The sequence below is a fragment of the Lepidochelys kempii genome, chromosome 7 (genome assembly GCF_965140265.1).
Source record: "Lepidochelys kempii isolate rLepKem1 chromosome 7, rLepKem1.hap2, whole genome shotgun sequence".
In the NCBI taxonomy this organism is placed as follows: Eukaryota; Metazoa; Chordata; order Testudines; family Cheloniidae; genus Lepidochelys; species Lepidochelys kempii.
Genome location: NC_133262.1, coordinates 91,339,215 through 91,357,962, shown reverse-complemented (window position 1 = coordinate 91,357,962; position 18,748 = coordinate 91,339,215). Strand labels below are relative to the sequence as shown.

General features: G+C 38.1%; 2 protein-coding genes across 10 annotated transcripts in view; both read right to left on the bottom strand.

The window, feature by feature from the left end:
• Positions 1 to 357: 357 nt before the first annotated feature.
• LOC140915201 (lipase member M-like) lies at positions 358 to 13,582 on the bottom strand. Its single transcript, XM_073354776.1, is given in 9 exon segments — positions 358 to 1,487; positions 3,298 to 3,366; positions 5,511 to 5,564; positions 6,883 to 7,019; positions 8,140 to 8,249; positions 9,172 to 9,362; positions 10,410 to 10,417; positions 12,735 to 12,852; positions 13,127 to 13,582. Coding segments are annotated over 9 exon segments (936 nt in total). The 5' UTR covers positions 13,142 to 13,582; the 3' UTR covers positions 358 to 1,253.
• A 1,952-nt stretch (positions 13,583 to 15,534) lies between these two features.
• LOC140914869 (lysosomal acid lipase/cholesteryl ester hydrolase-like) overlaps positions 15,535 to 18,748 on the bottom strand; it is a 30,431-nt gene continuing 27,217 nt past the window's right edge. For 8 of the 9 annotated variants that reach the window (XM_073353751.1, XM_073353755.1, XM_073353750.1 and 5 more), the window contains 4 exons: positions 18,309 to 18,455; positions 18,091 to 18,162; positions 16,997 to 17,065; positions 15,535 to 16,570 (listed from right to left, as the gene is read on the bottom strand). In XM_073353751.1, the coding sequence (XP_073209852.1) occupies positions 16,337 to 16,570; positions 16,997 to 17,065; positions 18,091 to 18,162; positions 18,309 to 18,455 (522 nt within the window). In that variant the 3' untranslated portion in view covers positions 15,535 to 16,336. The remainder of the gene's footprint in view (positions 16,571 to 16,996; positions 17,066 to 18,090; positions 18,163 to 18,308; positions 18,456 to 18,748) is intronic. The other variant, XM_073353759.1, reaches the window with a different exon arrangement.

The window sequence follows — 18,748 nt, the reverse complement described above, 5'->3', positions numbered from 1 at the left end:
TCTGCCACCCTGGATTCCTGGGAGTTTATTTTGAGAAATATGAACTCCAGAGTCAGAAAATGAAGAGTTAAGATTGAAGTAATCAGCCCTACCACCACACTATATAGACATATACCTAAAAATCTAGGCCACATGTTAATATTATAAATCTCTTTTCACATTGAATTAAGAATTAGATAATAAAATCTTGTAACTGTCAGATTGTCTTTCCTATATCTACAAAAATGAGGAGTCTAGTGGCCACCGGACTCCATGTTGTTTTTGTGGATACCGACTAACACAGTTACCCCTCTGATACTTTCCTATATCTGTATTTCAAGATTCATTGTATCAGATTCTTCCTTTCTGATCCCTTATTAAAAAAAAAAGAACACATCTAGAATTTGAATATTTAAGCTCTATTTGTGTTGAATGCAAAGGTAGGTAAACAGAGATAACATACAACAGATCTGGAGATTTGTTTCACATTTATTTATTTTGCATATGTAGAACAATCCTCAAAATAACTCTACCTTTTCCCTGCACTCTCATTCAACAAACTAATTACACCTCTTTGTGGTCTGTATTAGTAATCATTTGGGTCAGTTCATTACCTCAGTCCTGTGACAGCAGTAAGGACTGACCCTGGTCAGATGATTGGGGTGATGAAATAAAGTCTCTAGTCCTGATCATCGGCTGCATTAGGTCAGTGTAGCTCCACTAATGTCAAAGGAATGATGCACATACTCAAAGTAAACCAAGTGTGAATCTGATTAAATGAGCTGTAGCTCACGAAAGCTTATGCTCTAATAAATTTGTTATTCTTTAAGGTGCCACAAGTACTCCTTTTCTTCAAGTGTGAATTGGTACCATTGTGATTGCATGTCTAGCCATATTTATCAGTTGTCTCCCATACCCTCAATTAAATTTTATAGAAAAGGTCATCTAGACACCAGAGTGAAAGAATTATCTTGGAACCAGACCTTCATGCCTGTCCATGATGTGCTTTATTTCTAAAACTTGGCACATTAGAAAAACAAAAGATTTACATTTACAATGCATATGCATTGTATACTGCAACTCAATATTTCCCTTCTTTGGATACATTTGTGCTGCTCCCCTAATACTGAAGTTCATTAAAGAGAATTTTATTAAAGTAAAGTAAATTCATCAAGTATAGATTGTTACATATAAGAGTTTTGTAATTCATTAAAAACCAAATAAGACAGATATCAACAGAAATGAATATAATCCTTGATCCCAAAGCCATATTTTTAAGTATTCTTCCTCATCAAGTCGAGGATTTCATTATACACGCGCTCAGGTGCATCAAGGCCCCAGATGAAATCCAGGTGGTTCTAGTCAGGAATCACCTTGTGGTAAACCAGATTAGTGACTTGTGGGAACAAAAAGGCAACATCCGTAGGGTCAGCGAGCCAGTCATTTCCACCACTCCACATCGCAGTTGGGACTTGCATGTCTGTCACATTGTATAAAGGCGGAATATCCTTAAAAAAAAAAAAAAGATTTCACAAAAGAAAACAAGTTTGGATTGGAATGCAATGAACAATCAGTTACACATTACTAGAAGACTATTTTAAACAAAGAACTTTATAATGATTTACGGTAGTTCTTGAAAGAGAAAATAATTCAAATTAAACATGATGTGTAATAATTGTAACTTAAATATCACAATTTTGATGACAATAGAGAGAGAGCTTAAAATGAGTGTTCTCACACGAGTTTCATCAATTTCTGGCTCTGAAAGAACGCATTCTTATTCAATGTGTTGTAGAATTTTAATGACCTCAGAAGTTACACCTAAACCTTACACTGAAACCTCCACTATCGTAGTCTGCTGCCACATATAGAGGACATTTTCAAAGGAACAATCACACAGCAGGTGAGAGACTTCAGGATACTCAGACAAGATAAAAACAAAACAAAAAAGAAACCAAAATTCAGGATCTCTTCTGTTTCCTTCTCACAAGCCTGGTTTTGTATCTAGAGTTTCTGAGCCACTGAGAGCTTATCTATGTAGAGCAATAATGCAGATGTTCAGAGTGTGATTTCTAAAGTGCACTAATGTGTTGCTCATTAATAGGTCCCTGTAGACCTTGCTGGTGTGAACTAAAAGTTCCCTAGTGCACTGAGAACTTTTAGTTCACACCAGCAGGATCTATATGGACCAATTAATCTGCTACTTGTTAGTGTGCTTTATAAATCACACCTGCATAGTCCACTTTACTGCTCCATGTAGACAAGCCTTCTTTACATTTTACCTGAACACCTCTTTTCCTCTCATCTTATGACTGTAAAATGTTTGGAAGTAAGGATGAGATATTCAAGTAAGATTATATATATATCGTATCTAGAGGGCTACATTGATTCATCACCACAATATTTTTCCATCAGATGAGTCTTCAGAGCACAACCGCTGAGCTTCCAGGCAATGTCTAAACTGCTTTTCTTCCAGTTAAAAACTCAGCTCTCTCTGAGGAGGTGCTATGCCTCTTGCTAGCGGAAGCCAAAGACTTGCTTTTGAGTCTTTTCATGCTTCAAATATCCTGCACCTCCTTGCAGCCCCCAATGACCCAGCAGACAAAACTCGAATTCCTCCAAACAGACTGGTCTCCTTTCTGACTGGTACGCAACCCAGCAGGTTTTTAGCAATAATATAATGGTATTAGCAACGACTTCATTTATATTTCTGTACTCTATCCGAACTAGAATTTACAGTTGGATTAAGAACAAGGAGTGTTGTGGACCACAAGTTTCAACTTTCCAGATATTTTCATTTGAATTTTCAACCAGGAAATTGGGATGCATCATTTTTGTAACTGAGTTTCCTAGTTCTTTTAAAGAAACCAACAGTAATTGATCAGACATGAACACAACAGATTTTATATTTGAGATTAGAGATTCAAATTGGATGGAAAAGTAAGAAAATTCCAACTAGTTTTTTTCTGCTTTGAAATAAATTAGACCTTATTTTAAAATATGCTCTATTATAACCATAGGCACAGAGATACAAATGTATACTGGTGACTTACTACATAAATATGTTAAGTGTGTGGTTTTTTTTAAATAGAGGACAGTAAATTCAGTGGAATTTCTCTGGATTTATACTGGTATAAATGAGAACATAATTTGTCCCCTTATATGGAATTTTTTTTAAAGTATAGCTTTTGCTTGGCTACCATAGCTTTTGCTGTCAAATGGGATAGTATGATGCCCACTCTCTTTTTTTTTTTTTTTTTTTTTTTTTTACAGTTTTTTAAAGTGAAAATACTAAAATGTTTTCACATTTTACCTTACCTGATCATAGTGGACTTTGTTAGATGGTATTTCGCAGTCATAAGCTTTCAGTTTACTACTTTTAATTGCCTAGAGTAAAAATTAAAATCAAATGTACATGTTTTAACTAAAACAAGGAAAAAAATTGTTACTGAATTTGCCCCCACAAAGTTAGCCTTTGAAACAAGCCACTGCAGAGGTTTGCATAATTTACTTCAAACTGGATTCTCCAGGGTCCAACAAAGAAAGGATTTTAGGATAAATAAACTGGGATTAGATTGACTCAGGACCTTCTCCCTGATCCAACAAATGAACAGGATCGCTGGCCTATGGAAGGCCCCAATCCTTAGGGGAGGGTTGGAAGGACTTGGCCTATTGAGGTCATGTAAGACTGAGTGCTTGTTCTGAGCTTAAACTGTGATGAACTTGTGACCACAAGGAATCCCCTGAGTGGGGGTTTGTCAAGGTTCCTCCCCCACTCTGAACTCTAGGGTACAGATGTGGGGACCTGCATGAAAAACCTCCTAAGCTTATCTTTACCAGCTTAGGTCAAAACTTCCCCAAGGTACAAAATATTCCACCCGTTGTCCTTGGACTGGCCGCTACCACCACCAAACTAATACTGGTTACTGGGGAGGAGCTGTTTGGACGCGTCCTTCCCCCCAAAATACTTCCCAAAACCTTGCACCCCACTTCCTGGACAAGGTTTGGTAAAAAGCCTCACCAATTTGCCTAGGTGACTACAGACCCAGACCCTTGGATCTTAAGAACAATGAACAATCCTCCCAACACTTGCAACCCCCCTTTCCTGGGAAATGTTGGATAAAAAGCCTCACCAATTTGCATAGGTGACCACAGACCCAAACCCTTGGATCTGAGAACAATGAAAAAGCATTCAGTTTTCTTACAAGAAGACTTTTTATAAAAAATAGAAGTAAATAGAAATAAAGAAATCCCCCCTGTAAAATCAGGATGGTAGATATCTTACAGGGTAATTAGATTCAAAAACATAGAGAACCCCTCTAGGCAAAACCTTAAGTTACAAAAAAGATACACAGACAGAAATAGTTATTCTATTCAGCACAATTCTTTTCTCAGCCATTTAAAGAAATCAGAATCTAACACATACCTAGCTAGATTACTTACTAAAAGTTCTAAGACTCCATTCCTGGTCTATCCCCGGCAAAGACCCAGCATACAGACAGACACAGACCCTTTGTTTCTCTCCCTCCTCCCAGCTTATGAAAGTATCTTGTCTCCTCATTGGTCATTTTGGTCAGGTGCCAGCGAGGTTACCTTTAGCTTCTTAACCCTTTACAGGTGAGAGGAGCTTTCCCCTGGCCAGGAGGGATTTCAAAGGGGTTTACCCTTCCCTTTATATTTATGACAGGGTTGAAGGACTGCTCCTGCAGAATCCATATTAGGGTGATGTCTGGTGAGTTTATTAGCATGCATGTAGGTTCTTTTATTGTTTTAACAGGTTTTCTGTGTAGTGTTTTTAACTTAAGACTAAAGTAGGCTTGCATAGGAAGTGCTATGTCGTACCTTCTAACTCTAGCAATTTTACCTGTTAACCGTTTCTGAAGAGAAAGCAAGCAGGTGTCCTTGGGCAATCTGCCGCTGATGGGAATAACACAGTGAAGGCAGGGAACTGTGCAGCCTGGACATACCCAGGTCAAAAGGGATTGACAATGTGGATTTCCACTCCAGAAAGCCAATGGCTGGTGAGCTGGAAGCCTAAGAGTGGGTGCTCTTGCTGGACCACTGAGGGGGAATACAGCTGCTGCTGCCCTGAACTGAGACAATGGCATGTCTTCTCTACCATTCCTTTATAGAGATAAAAAAAGGATATTTTGTTGATTATATTTCCATGTATCCTGGGTGGGGACTGGCACCGAGTACTAACTTGCAAGCTAATTTGTACATTATACAGGGAAAAAAGAAACTAGCAGTGCTGCCCTGTGAGGTTGCTCTGTATTTAGCTATGTTCATGCCTCTGCCAAGTTCTCTGCTTGCAGAATATACTAAGCCACATATACTAAGGGTAGACAAAAGTATGATTAAGGGACGATTAGTTCTTTCAATGTGGCAATGCCAGCTTGATTGATAAATTGTTGGCACTGAGAATAAATTATGACAATAGAATAGGAGACTGGCCCTAAAATCAATTTTCAAACATCAGGTACAATTGTTACATAATGATTGCAGGGTACTTTATATTTCAGAAGTTCTACCTGTTTCCCGTGAATCACGTTTTGTACAGAGGTTCCAGCTGGGGCATGTGTTATATACACATATATTCAGCTCTGAAAGGAAACATTTATATTTCATAACAAGTTTCATCTCACGAATGGATCTACTTATTTATCACAAATCAATGTTGGCAATTTCAAGGATAAATCTGTTTTGCAAAAAATATCTGAGGAACAATTGTTGTTTAGACGTACCATATTTAAGTTCTTCTCTATAATCCACATAGCTCAGACATGAGGTTGCCACAAAACTCTGATAACATGACCAAGCTGCAAAATTCAGCAACAAACAAGTCAGCAAAAAAATTCTGTCGTATGAATTCTTTTACGCCAACTACAGTCTGTAAAATTACAAAGATTGGAGATAAAACCTGCCCTTCCCTCTATCTGCCAATCAAAGAATGTCTCCTACAGTATATTCAAGTTCTGTGTTCAATACACATTTAAATAACTCAGATGATTAGGAAGTGGAATACTATTCGCCATTCCAATTGTCCTCACAGTTAAGAATTTTTCCTTCAGATTTTCTAATCCTTAATTATTTCCTTCGACTTACGCCTTTTGGATAGACTTAAGTAATTCCTCTCCCTCCTTGGTATTTACAACCTTCAGACACAGCCAAACTACCACACTATCCCTCCGTCTTTTGGCCAAGCTACAGGAGCATAGGCATTACTATACCAGATCAGACCTCTGGTTCAACCAGTACCATTACTGGTCTCTGCAGTACCACATACTTCAGAGGGAGATACTAGAATCCTTATAATAGAGAATCATGGAACAACACGCCTGAAGCAATAAGGCGAAAATCCCTTGTTTTGTACCTTACCTAGTACAGCTGGATGTACTCATTAACCATATAAATGCCTAATCCTCCTTTGAACCCTGCTAAGCTTTTTCCTTTTAGAGTTTTAGATTTGTTGCCCTTCAGTTTTACTGAATGCTACCTTTTTCTTGTATTAGGAAAAGAGGTAAGTGGCAATGCTTTGTTATAACCTCAACACCATTTTCTATTTGATAAACCTCTCATGTCTCCTTTTATTCATACACTCTCTGAATAGTCCAAGATTTTTTCATTCCCCCATGACTCTGAAGTCTGCCCATCCCTCTAATTGGTTTCCTAATTCTGCTATAATATACTTTATGGGTAAATTTTAGCACAGTAAACACAGATTATGGATTAAGATATGTGACTAGTTTTAATATTTGTGCAAATTTACACAGTAAAATCTCTGGAAATCCTAGAATGTCTTACTTCATTTTAACTGTTCTGTCCTAATGGGTTTTAGAATCCCCACCAAAAAGTCCAACTAACTTTGGTTAACAGATATTCTGTCTAAAAAAAATCACCTACCTTGATCACTGCATCGGGAAGCAACGCAAGCTTTGTCAACAGGCTTTGGGCATATTTAAGTGTGGCTATAGGAGCGAAGGCAAAATACATTGGGATTATTTGAGCCAGCTGGGGCATGGTTGAAAATGCTATGAAAGCTGAAAATGAAGAAAGAGATGTACAAGTTACTATTGCAAGGAGTTCAAGCACAATGTTTAGATTTTGTGAAAACTATTTTACAAAGTGAAAGGAGAACAGAAATGTTGAGAATTTTTAAAGGGTCAATTGAAAACACAGGCTGTTTACAATGTAAACATTCCCTAGCTACATTTGCAGTCGACACATTGCAAAAACCCCCATTGAAGTATGAAGATAAGATGACGACACTTTCAGTCTGAAACTGTCTTTCAGATTAAAGTAACTTGAATGGAATTTAGTGCCTTTGCCTTGCTTAATAAAACACTGTTGTGGAACAAAGTTTTGCTGGCTTGTAAATAAATAGTGTCCTGTGTGCATACTTCAGGTTTTCCTTAAAGCGTGATTATAGTCAGAAGAACAACTGTCAGAATGGCACCTCCTACTTAGATGTCCTTCCTTGGTATTGGCAGGCCCAGATTTGCTTATCTGAGCAAAAGAAATAAGCATTTATTACTCATTAGCACTGCAGAAACCGAATAACTATTGTGATGCTGAGTGGGCTGCTACTGTGGTTCACGTATCAACAGAATTCTTAACTGAATTTCTATGTTCCTGTCCACCCTAGGATAAAATGGTTTATTTTACTATGTGGCAGCTACTATGAAATTCTAAACCTAGAGAAGACAGGGCAATGGTATTTTAAAATGTAATCTGCTTGTGGACATGTATTGTTAAAACGTGACCTAACACTTTCTTTCTAATGTGGACAAACCCAAGAGCACAGTCTGCACTTCATGGTGTACACCTTAATTTCACCTTAACCACACACTCCAGCTGGATCAGCGTTATTGGTGACGGTGATGAGCAAGTCAAAAACCAGAACGTGACGTTCAGATGACACAGCTATCAGAACATGATATTGCCCTAAAAAGTTCCCCTCTGGTCACATGTGATATCTCCAGCACAGCGGAAAGTGTGTGTGTGTGTGTGTGTGTGTGTGTGTGTGTGTGTGTGTGTGTGTGTGTGTGTGTGTGTGTGTGTGTGTGTGTGTAGCGGGCTGGGGGAGGTGGAAGAGATCTAGACTTCAAAGGACAGAGAGTTCAATTGTTAACGACAGACACTGCATTCCCCTCAACTCACCTGTCGTGGTGCCTTCTGAATGTCCAACATAATACAGTTTCTCTTGTCCAGTTTTCTGCACAATAAAATCTATCACAGCTGGATGGTCATATTTAGCCATTTCATCATAGCTATAAAAGGAAGGGTGATCATCTTTATGTCAGTTGTGTAATTGTCTGCATTTGAACACCAAAAGCCTTAGAACTGAAAAACAGTCATAGCACTACAAGCTTCTCCATATTATTCCCCCCAAGCACCTCAGATGTTTTTAGTCCCCTCTACACTGGGCCAGGAACTGACATAAGGAACTATATTTAAACTAAAAAGAAAAGGAGGACTTGTGGCACCTAACCAATTTATTTGAGCATAAGCTTTCGTGAGCTACAGCTCACTTCATCGGATGCTTATGCTCAAATAAATTGGTTAGTCTCTAAGGTGCCACAGGTACTCCTTTTCTTTTTGCGAATACAGACTAACACGGCTGTTACTCTGAAACCTATATTTAAACTCTGTTCCAGCTACACCAAACAATATAGATCATAGGCACTAACTGTGTTTAAAAGAAGAACACATTGTTTTAGATACTAACCAAACTTGTATTTTGCAACTGCAGCTGTTTTTAGTGCCAGGGTTGCAGGGTTGTGCAGAACCGTTTTACTCCTTTCGTAAATTCACACAATACAGTCAGTAATTTGACTTAACGGATTTATCATGTACCACAATAATTTTAGTGTTCATCCCCAGAGAACTCCAAATACGGTATCAACAGAGAAAGACAATACGACCTACGTGTTTGTGTGTGTCCACTAATTCTGAAGGTGCAGTCTGACATCTCAAGGCCTGATTTTTTTAGATGCTTAGCAACTCCAACTCCAATTGACTTCAATGGAGCTGGAGATTTCAACTCGTCTGAAAATCCAGCTATAAATTGTGAAATTAGAAATTAGTGTTTTGGCTTACTTCTTACTTTATCAGGACAATGGATTCCCAGCATCACTTTATAAAACAAAATAAATTGGTCATGTCATAGTTTTCCCCAAAACTACAGTCTACCTGAAAGCCCAGAATTCCTCTTGGTGCACTGAAAGGTTTATGTGTCGTCTGGACCAAGTGTTCCCTCTGCTATTTCCTATCCAAACATCATAGCCCGCATCTGCTAGAATGAAGCCCAGGCTGTTTGTGGCCAGATTAATGATCCAACTGGTACCATCTGCAAGTAAACCATGATGCAGAAACACAACAGGCTTCGGACCCGAAAGAGAGAGAGAGAGAGAGAGAGAGAGAGAGAGACACCAAATATTCCACACAAGCAAAACTTCTGTGACGCTGATAATGAAACAACACTCATGCTTCATAGTCAAATTCCTAAATCTAGCATTAACCTCTGGAGAGAGATTTGTTGAATTGCCAAGGACTGTATTTTAAAGGATTTTAATTTAAAAAGACATATGTCCTTACAGTAGGAAGATTGCATAGACCCCTTTCATTTTTTGTGCAAGTGGGTCTAAACCCAAGAAAAGTGTCAGGGGAAAATGGTGTTTCTCAAATGCATCACTACTAAATATAGAAATCTTTAGAGAAGATTTAAGAGAAAGGCTTGCTATTACCATAGCTACATGCAAACAGAGAGTATCTTTCAGGATTAGTCCTATTGTACTTGATTTTCAAATGATTTGATTTTGATATGTAGTTTAGGCTCCAAGCAGTACATGTCTGGTTGTATCTTAGGTTAGTGAGCATCACTCTGATTATTGGATCCAGGATTTTGTTGTCTATTGGAGAGAATGCAAGCAATTGGGCTCCGTTTCCTCAGGTACTCCACACCTGTTCCCATAATATCAGTATCTCACTGCATTAGTTTCTCTTGCTCTCCCCCACACTCAGTGTCCATGTTTATTCCCCATTCAGTAGCTTCTGATAAGTGATATATGCAGCACTCATATATACACACAGTTTTGTGTAAGTGACCTAGAATAAATAAGTATCTGCCAATCATCCCAGCTCGATCTCAGTTGTGAACACTTGTCCCAAAGAGCTGATATCTGAAGTACACTAGTAGGTAAAGGAGCCTTCCCTTCCACTTCAGGAAAACTAGCAGCTCAAGACCAGAAGGGGAATCACTTAATGTCTTGCTGCAGAGAAAGTGGTTCCAGGGACCAAAAGGGTTTGAATGGCTAGGAGGGGATGCCACTACCAAAGAGCATTTCTAGCCTTCACCACAATCTTGACTAAGTTCACCACCAAACTCTCAGTCCCCTTCTCCTCCAAACCAAACAACCACTCACTCCTGCTCTGGAACCTACCAGCCACAGTCTTCCACCACCAGAGGCCCATCTCTCCCCCCTTCCTTTCCATAAATTGATGTGATAGAAACATTTCACCAGCCCTGGTACTCCAACAAGCAGTTTAAAGCTGACAGCGTAGCTCATGTCCTTAGCATACATCTGGTCTACTATATACAATTAAAGCCCTCCGATCTAACAGCCAAAAGGTCTATTTACAACTGAGGCTAGTTAAATGATTTCTCTACAAAATTAATACAGCTGGCACAGAAAGGTATTCCATTTTGCAGAGGATTTCACTATTTTGAAATATGGTTTCATTTCAATTCGGAACAAATCCCCAAAATTTCAGATTTATCCACAAAAGGGAATGGAGTCCTGGCTTCAGAGCAGTCCACCTGGTAGGCTGCCCTGGAGCTGTGTGCCCTGGAAACCTGGGCTTCAGAGGAGCCAAGGTGGGCAAGGGGACAGGAAATTAAGCATGTGTCCATTGGAAACCTGCCTCCCAGGCAGGGTTCTGAAACCTGGCTGGTTTCCAGAGGATCTTCATTAAAATTGAACCATCTCCATGTCACTCAGTCAGCAAATTCTGACAAAAAGCTTGCATCTGCAGTGACTCAAAATTAAGTGTGCAAAAATAGATTGACAGAAGAAGAAGCTTTATACTACTTCAAAAGAAACCATCTCCAAAGAGCACTACGAAGAAGATGAACAGTGGATGCCAAGGAAGAGATTGGTTTTCACATTACATAGGCAAACATTAAACTAAAACAGTAACCGAAATTTACACAGCATTCAGACAAACGTATGAAGCTTTTATATGAATGATGTTCATATATGTCTATAATAATACTGATGGCTTAGTGGTTTACGTTTGAAATGGATACCAAAAAATTTGGAAAATCTGTTAGGTTTTTGCTTACTCCAAATGACTTATTTTCAGACTTATAAATGACAGGAGTTAGTCAAAAAACATCATAAATTTGGGAGACTGCACAAAGAAAAAGAGACAGAAAACCCAGTACCAGTCTCACTGGAGGGATAACAGCAGTTTACAAAAACACTATACAACAATACAATATCAGCATGAATTAAATATACTTTATCTATTACTTCTACAGTTACTGTCCCCCCATTCTGTAAAGGTTCCCCCTTTATCTATTACTTCTACAGTTACTGTCCCCCCATACTGTAAAGGTTCCCTGAACAGCAACAAAGCCTACAGACTGATGGTCTCTGTTTTAGACTTGTGGCTGGTGCGTCTTCTGGACAAGAGATAATGTTGCTCAAGGCAGAACAATTCACTTAGACCTCAACATTTAGATTGCAGCAGTGGCACTTCAGTCCTCCTAGCCTCTTTTTCACACCCATAAAGGTTCATACTACCGGGACTCAGTTTTCCCATCCACACAGGCAAAAGCCTTTCATCACATCAGCCTTCAGTTTGTCTCCCGATTTTGCTTACTCCCTCTTTTCTCTGACTTCTATGTAGTGCTCCCACTTTTCCTCTTGTGCTCCCTCGCCGCCCAGTACTCCTTTGACTTTTAGGAGACCTTTACCTGCATCTTTATTCTCCCTGGTTCTCATATACACTTCACGGTCCTCTAGCAGCTTTTAGAGTGCTTCTCTACAGCATTTTCTGCCACCTACCATAAAGACAATTTGCACTGCTGATGTGTTCTCTATGGGGACTAAGAGTGGAAAGCAGGGTATGGGCATGTTTGAGGGTCCTTGCAGGGACATTGTTTAATTCCTGCAATGCTGAAGTTACAGATGGACTTTTCCACAGCTGGAGGCCAGGACTAGACTGTCACATGCAGGAAAACTAGCATTCAGGTAACTCGGGGTAACTCTCCTCCATTCTGCACAAAAATATCACACACATCCATGCAGAGCAGACAGAATGCCTGCTGAAATGCTTAGGAAGAACAGTAGCATAAGGGATGGAAATACAAGATGGTTCAGTTGATGTATAAGGAACTTTTGTTCATTGTCAGTCAGTAAACTGATATGAAATGAAGACTAGTATGTCTGTCAGCAAAAACATTCAAAAACTTCTAGGCTTAATTTTTATAGCCACAAATCCTTTCTTTCATGCATATTATAGAAATTAAAATTTATATTCTACACCACAAACATCCCCATAAAACTAAAACTATAGAGAAAAATACTGGCTCCCCGTAACAATAGTAGAACCCCATCTTTAGATTTGCAGAATTTGCTAAGACCCCTGAAAACCTCCTGTATGTATTGCTGTAATCTAGGTCATATTTAAGAGAGGGAGGAATTTAAGGTTACAACAAGTTTCCTATTTAATACGGACATAAATTTTACCTGTGTTGTCAGCATTTACTTTCTCATGAAGAATTCTGTTAACACTAAGGATATAGCCGTCTGCTGTCACATCATCATGCTCTTCACTAGGGTACCCCCTGTATTGAATTATTTCACTCTGCAGGAAGAAAAAAAAAAAATCAAAGGCTTTGGTCTCAGACTGCCAACAGGTTTTCATTTTTTGAAGGCTTTCCTAGGCCATGTATTTACTATTAGGGGGTTTTACTGGACGTAGTTTCTGGTGGGATATTTTCAAGGAATCTGAACTGTGAGGCATTATTTATTATAGCCTCTGTCAGTTTATTCCACCAAATAAGGTGAATTAATAATGTATATTTCATTGTTTCTCAGAGATTCCCCCGACCCAACTCTCTCTTTAATACATTACTTACAATATTCATATACATTCAGGATGGTCATTTGACCTGCTGTCAGAGAGTCCTTGCATCAAAACAATTCCATGGATCAAACATGGTACAGCTACAGAATGCCACATCTTGGGTCAGCCTAGAATAATATGTTTCATATTAGTGCTATCTGAATCATGCTTAACTCCTCCAAGCAGAATGTGTCCTCACCAGTTATGACTAAGTAGCTTAATGTTCCATATAGTCTGCCTAAGAAAACAAGTTACAATGGGCCTGCAAAACTCAGGAACTATGCTATGTATTCTTGAGCACCGTCTTGTCCATTAACACATAACTTTTATAAGCTGAAAACTGCAGGACTGAGTCCTGTTTTCCTGTTGCTTATTTTACTGGTCATCATATACTATGTTGGGCACAAAATATTCAGCCAGGGCTATGTGAAGCTCTAGGCTGCACTGATTATGCTGTGTTGGGTCTCAGTCCTGTAAAACAGCAGTACCACACAGAGTGTCAGAGACTCAGTAAATGTGGTGTAAAGAGCCATAATTACTTTATATCTTAATATCCTGTTCATTACAGATACTACAGATGGGTCTGAGATGTGAAGTTCAGATTCAAACTTAATCAATCAAAATTAATGGTTCAACCCATGAAGGAAATAGGAGTTAGGTGCAAAGCTTCGATCAATTTTTCCAGGGTAAGAAAGACAAACATTTTTCATTCCCTTCTAATTAAGCCAATTCCTTCAGCAAAGAAGAAAATAACCAACAATGCAATTTAGAAAGACAGTTCTCCACTGCAGTCTCTTCTGTATTGTCCTTTCCATCTTTCTCCTCTTCTTCCTGGGGAGCAACCTGTCCCTCCAGCAGTTCTTTGTAAATTATCCACATCTTCATAGGAATTAAATCATTTATCTGCCTTTTCTGGAGCATTAACTAATCTAGCTTTTTCACCATTTAGGATCTTTTTTGGCTGGATACCATAGTGCAAAAAAACTTGAATCCTTTCTCCTGGAGATGTTGGTTTACATTAACAAACTAGAATGTCTAGCATTGAGAGTCTATTTCTACATCCATAGTTGTAAGCTGATTACCTTGAAATATTCTTACCAAATACAGTCTAAGTCTCTAGCAAGCCTCAGATCTTCCCCTGGGTGCTGGAGACAAAAAAGCTCTCTTATAAGTAGTGGGGGCATGCTCTCAACAGGTTTTGAAGTGCAAACTGCAATGTGCCCAATCGCTAAATCAAATCCTTTATCTTCAATTGCAATGATATGCAAGTCAGAAGGAAGTTAACATGCTGTTCTCCTGGCTCCCTTTTAAGGATTTTAGTCATTCCTTCATTTGATTCAAGTTAGATCTGCCAGTGGGCAGGCTTTCTTATTTTACACTAGTGGGCAGTATTTCAACTTCATTGTGCACTTTTGGGATCTTTCAGGCATCCCATTCTCTGGTCCACTTCAGTGAGCCTCTCTTTACAACCATCTATGATGGTCTAATGGATTTGAGGGTAGCTTGTAAAGCTATGACATGTTCGAAGACATATTCTTTATCACCTCTTGGTACTCTTTGAAAAAATGTGTTTTCAATTCCCGCCCCCCTCCCCCCACCATCTCTTGCATGCATTATTAGCTACAGAGTTTGCAAGCAGCAAATACTGTAAACTAATTTAAAATTAAAAAATTAATATTACAGCCATCTTAAGATGCTTTTGATATCGGAGAGTGTTTTTTCTATTTAAAGTATTTTCTACTCTGAGACTTCATGTAAGCAATAGTAAACAACATAACTAAGACTGAAATGTAGCTTCTAACCCTTGCTAACTCTCAGAAACATTTGTTTTGTGCTAGAATTTGTTTTAGAATTGAGAAACACCATTTTTAGTTTTCTATGTATGTACATGGCAATGGGAGGAGAGAAATGCTCTCAGACTCCTATGCATGCACAAATGTGCTGATTGCTTTAAAAGGCGGATATAGTTTTGTTCAGATTTAGCAGGTCTCTTAGGCTTTAATAAGCAAGATTTAAGACACTTATATCTTTAAAACTACTGAATAAGTTATTTAAAGTTTTTGACTAATGAGAACCAGGATGCGGAGTCTCAAGTTGTTCACAGTTTAAACAATTAGCAAGATTCTCCTTGTGATTTTGCAGTCTGTTTTGGGTGTTTTGATAAAGTAAAAGAAACGTGTCTTTGAATTAAGTTTTTGGCAAAAAAACCTAAATATTGATTCAATGTGAATATCAGCTACATGTTAACAGTGTGTGTCTTTTCTCACTGAATTGAGCATTAAATATTAGGATCTCGTAATCGTTGCATTAGCTTGCTATTTATCATTCAAGATTGTTCTATCAGATTCTTCCTTTCTGATCTTCTAATTATGAAACAAAAGAAAGAATACATTTCTGAATTTGAACATTTAAAGAACTTTACTTTTATTGAATTCAAAAGCTATGTAAATAGAGCTGATAGATTACAGTTGCAGAGATTTATTTTTAGTTAATGGCACACATCAGCTAATACGTATATAGAACAATCTCCTCCTAATAGCCTTTTTCTACTACCTTCTTCTTCAAGGGGACAATAAAAAGACATGCCTACTGGATCTCTTCATGGTCTGTATTGATAATCACTGGGATTAGTACAGAATGACTTTTGGTCATGTGACAGGAGTATTGACCCTGACCCCAGGTGGCTGACTGGTACCATGAAATAAAATCTGGCCCAGATCCTCAGCTGCATTAAAATCAGCATAGTTCCAGTGACAAAGCAATTACATATTTAAAAAGTAATTAACAACTTGGGTGCTTTTCTGAATTTGGGTATGTGATTGCGTGTCTAGTTTAGCCACATGTATCAGTTGTGCCCCATGCATTCAATTCACCTTACAGAAACGGTCAACCAGACACCAGCTAAGAAAATCATCTTGGAAGCAGATCTACCCTCCTATTCATGATGTATTTAATTTACGATACATACTTTAGAAAGCAGAAGACTTTAAACTTGTGTGTGGTGCTTTTAAAATGTACGTTGCTAGTTGAATTACTTTCTTTGGATACGTATATGCTGCTGACCTAATATTTAAGATCATTAAAGAGAATCTTATTAAAGTAAATATAGTGAATATAGACCATTATGTTTTGTATGCAAACAGTTTTGTAGTTCACTAAAAATCAAGAAAAACAGATATCAACAGAAATTAATCAAATCCTTGATCCTATAGCCACATTATTTTCACGGGTTTTTCCTCATCAAGTCAAGGATTTCATTATACATGTGCTGAGGTGCATCCAGGCCCCAGATGAAATCCAAATGGTTCCAGTCAGGAATCGCCTTGTGGTAAACCAGATTAGTGACTTGTGGGAGCAGAAGGGCAACATCCTTAGAGTCAGCGAGCCAGTCATTTCCACCACTCCACATTGCAGTTGGGACTTTCATGCGCTTCACATTATATAAGGGAGGAGTATCCTTTAAAAAGGGGGATTTATAAAAGAAAAAAAAGAGTTTCATGTCACTAGAGGATTATTTAAAACAAAGAACAACTTTATAATGGATTTATTGTCATTCTGGAAAGGATAGCACTGAGGACAAGGGAGTTGTGAATCAGAAGTTTTGAATTTCCCTGACAGTTCGTATTTGAATTTTCAACCAGGAAATTCACTGCATCATTTTTGGAACTAAGTTTTCCTAATTTCTTTAAAGAAACAGTAACAGAACAGAAACATGTAATATGCAAGGTTAGACATTCCAACTGGAAGAAAAGACCAACTAAGTGATTCTATTTTGAAATAAATTTTGAAAATGGTTCCTAGCCTTTGCTATCTCTCCCCCTCCCCCTCCCCTTTTTTTTTTTAAAACAGAAAGACAAATATTTCCCCATTTGGAGAGGTTTACCTGATTATAGTGCAAACGGTTGAACCAGATTCCCCAGTCATAAGCTTTTAGTTTACCAGTTTTAATTGCCTAGAGTATAAGGTTAAAATCAAATGTATATACATTTTAGTAAACATAATTGTGATCATTGTGAGGAAAAGATAGGTTCATTACTTCATACATTTGCAGATTTTTCACATGTAGAGGCTAATAATTCGCTCTGCCTTAAAAACCTGAGGGGGTGAAATACAGGGAGACAGCAGCTGAACGAAAACTGGGTTGTCATACTACCCTGAGGTAACTGGAATGCACGTAGCAGAGCAAGTCTGGTGCTTCTAAACAGATATACGGCCACAAGGGGAACGTATTAAAAATATATGGTTACACCATGTTTACTCTGCTATATCTATCTATAATTTAAATAGCATGACAGAAAAAAATTGATATTTTGTTTGCTGCAGTCCCATGTATTCTGAGTGTGGGTTGGCAGTCAATATCAATTTGCAATATAATTAACATCTTACTCAAGAAAAAAAACCTAAGGCTTTGTCTACGCTTTGTCTGTGGTAAGTCGACCTAAATTACGCTAGTCCAGCTACGTGAATAACATAACTGGAGTCGACGTAGCTTATGTTGATTTACTGCAGTGTCCACACCACACTGCGTCAACAGGAGACACTCTCCCATTGACTTATCTTACTCTTCTTGTTCCGGTGGAGTACGTAGTCAACTGGAGAGTGCTCTGCTGCTAAATTTAGCAGGTCTTCAGTTCACCAGACCTCCTAAACTGACCCCCGCTGCACTGATCACAGCAGTGTCGATCTCCAGTAAGTGTAGACATATCCTTAATAGTAGTGCTGCCCTATAAGATTTCTTGCATTTAAGGTATTTTCATGACACTGCCAAGGGTCTGTTTTGCAAAACATACTGTGCTAGGCCATTAAGGGATAATTAATTTTTTTGATGAGGCAATGCCATCTGGATTGATAATTTATTCTGAATGACAACGTTTCCTGACAGAATAGTATCGGAGACAGACCGTAAATCAATTTTCAAATACAACATATAATTTTTACATTACGATTGAAGGGCACTTTATGTTTCAGAAATTCTACCTGTTTCCAATGAATCATATTTTGTACAGATGTTCCCGCTGGGGCATGTGCTGTATACACATGTACTCGGCTCTGAAAAGAAGTATTTAAATTTCACAAGAAGTTTCATTCAGGAAGCGGCTCCATTTATTTATCACAAATCAATGCAGACAATTTCAAGGATAAATCAGTCTTTCCAAAAAACAAAAAACAAAACAAACACCCTGATTTATACATACCATATTTAAGTTCTTCTCATTAAATCCACACAGCACAAACAGGATATTACCACAAATCTCTGATAAACTCATATGGCGGCAAAATTCAACAGCAACCACCTCACCAAAGTAAGTGTGGGGTAAAAAATCTTTATTCCCAAAAATAATCTGTAAAATTACAAAGATTTATATTTATTACAATTACAGATATTGGCGATGAAATCTTCCCTTCCCTCTATTAACGCTAAACTCAGATGTAATATAGGGGACATTCTATGTTCAATGTATATTTAAATAACTCAGGTGAGGACAGTTCCACCACTTGGAAACAGTCAACTCCCTATTCCAAAAGTTTCACTGTTAAAATCTCGATTACTATTTTCTAATCCTTAATTAATTCTTCCTAGTTTTCCTCTTTGGATACTCCTAAATAATTCCTCTCCTTCTTTGGTATTTGCAAC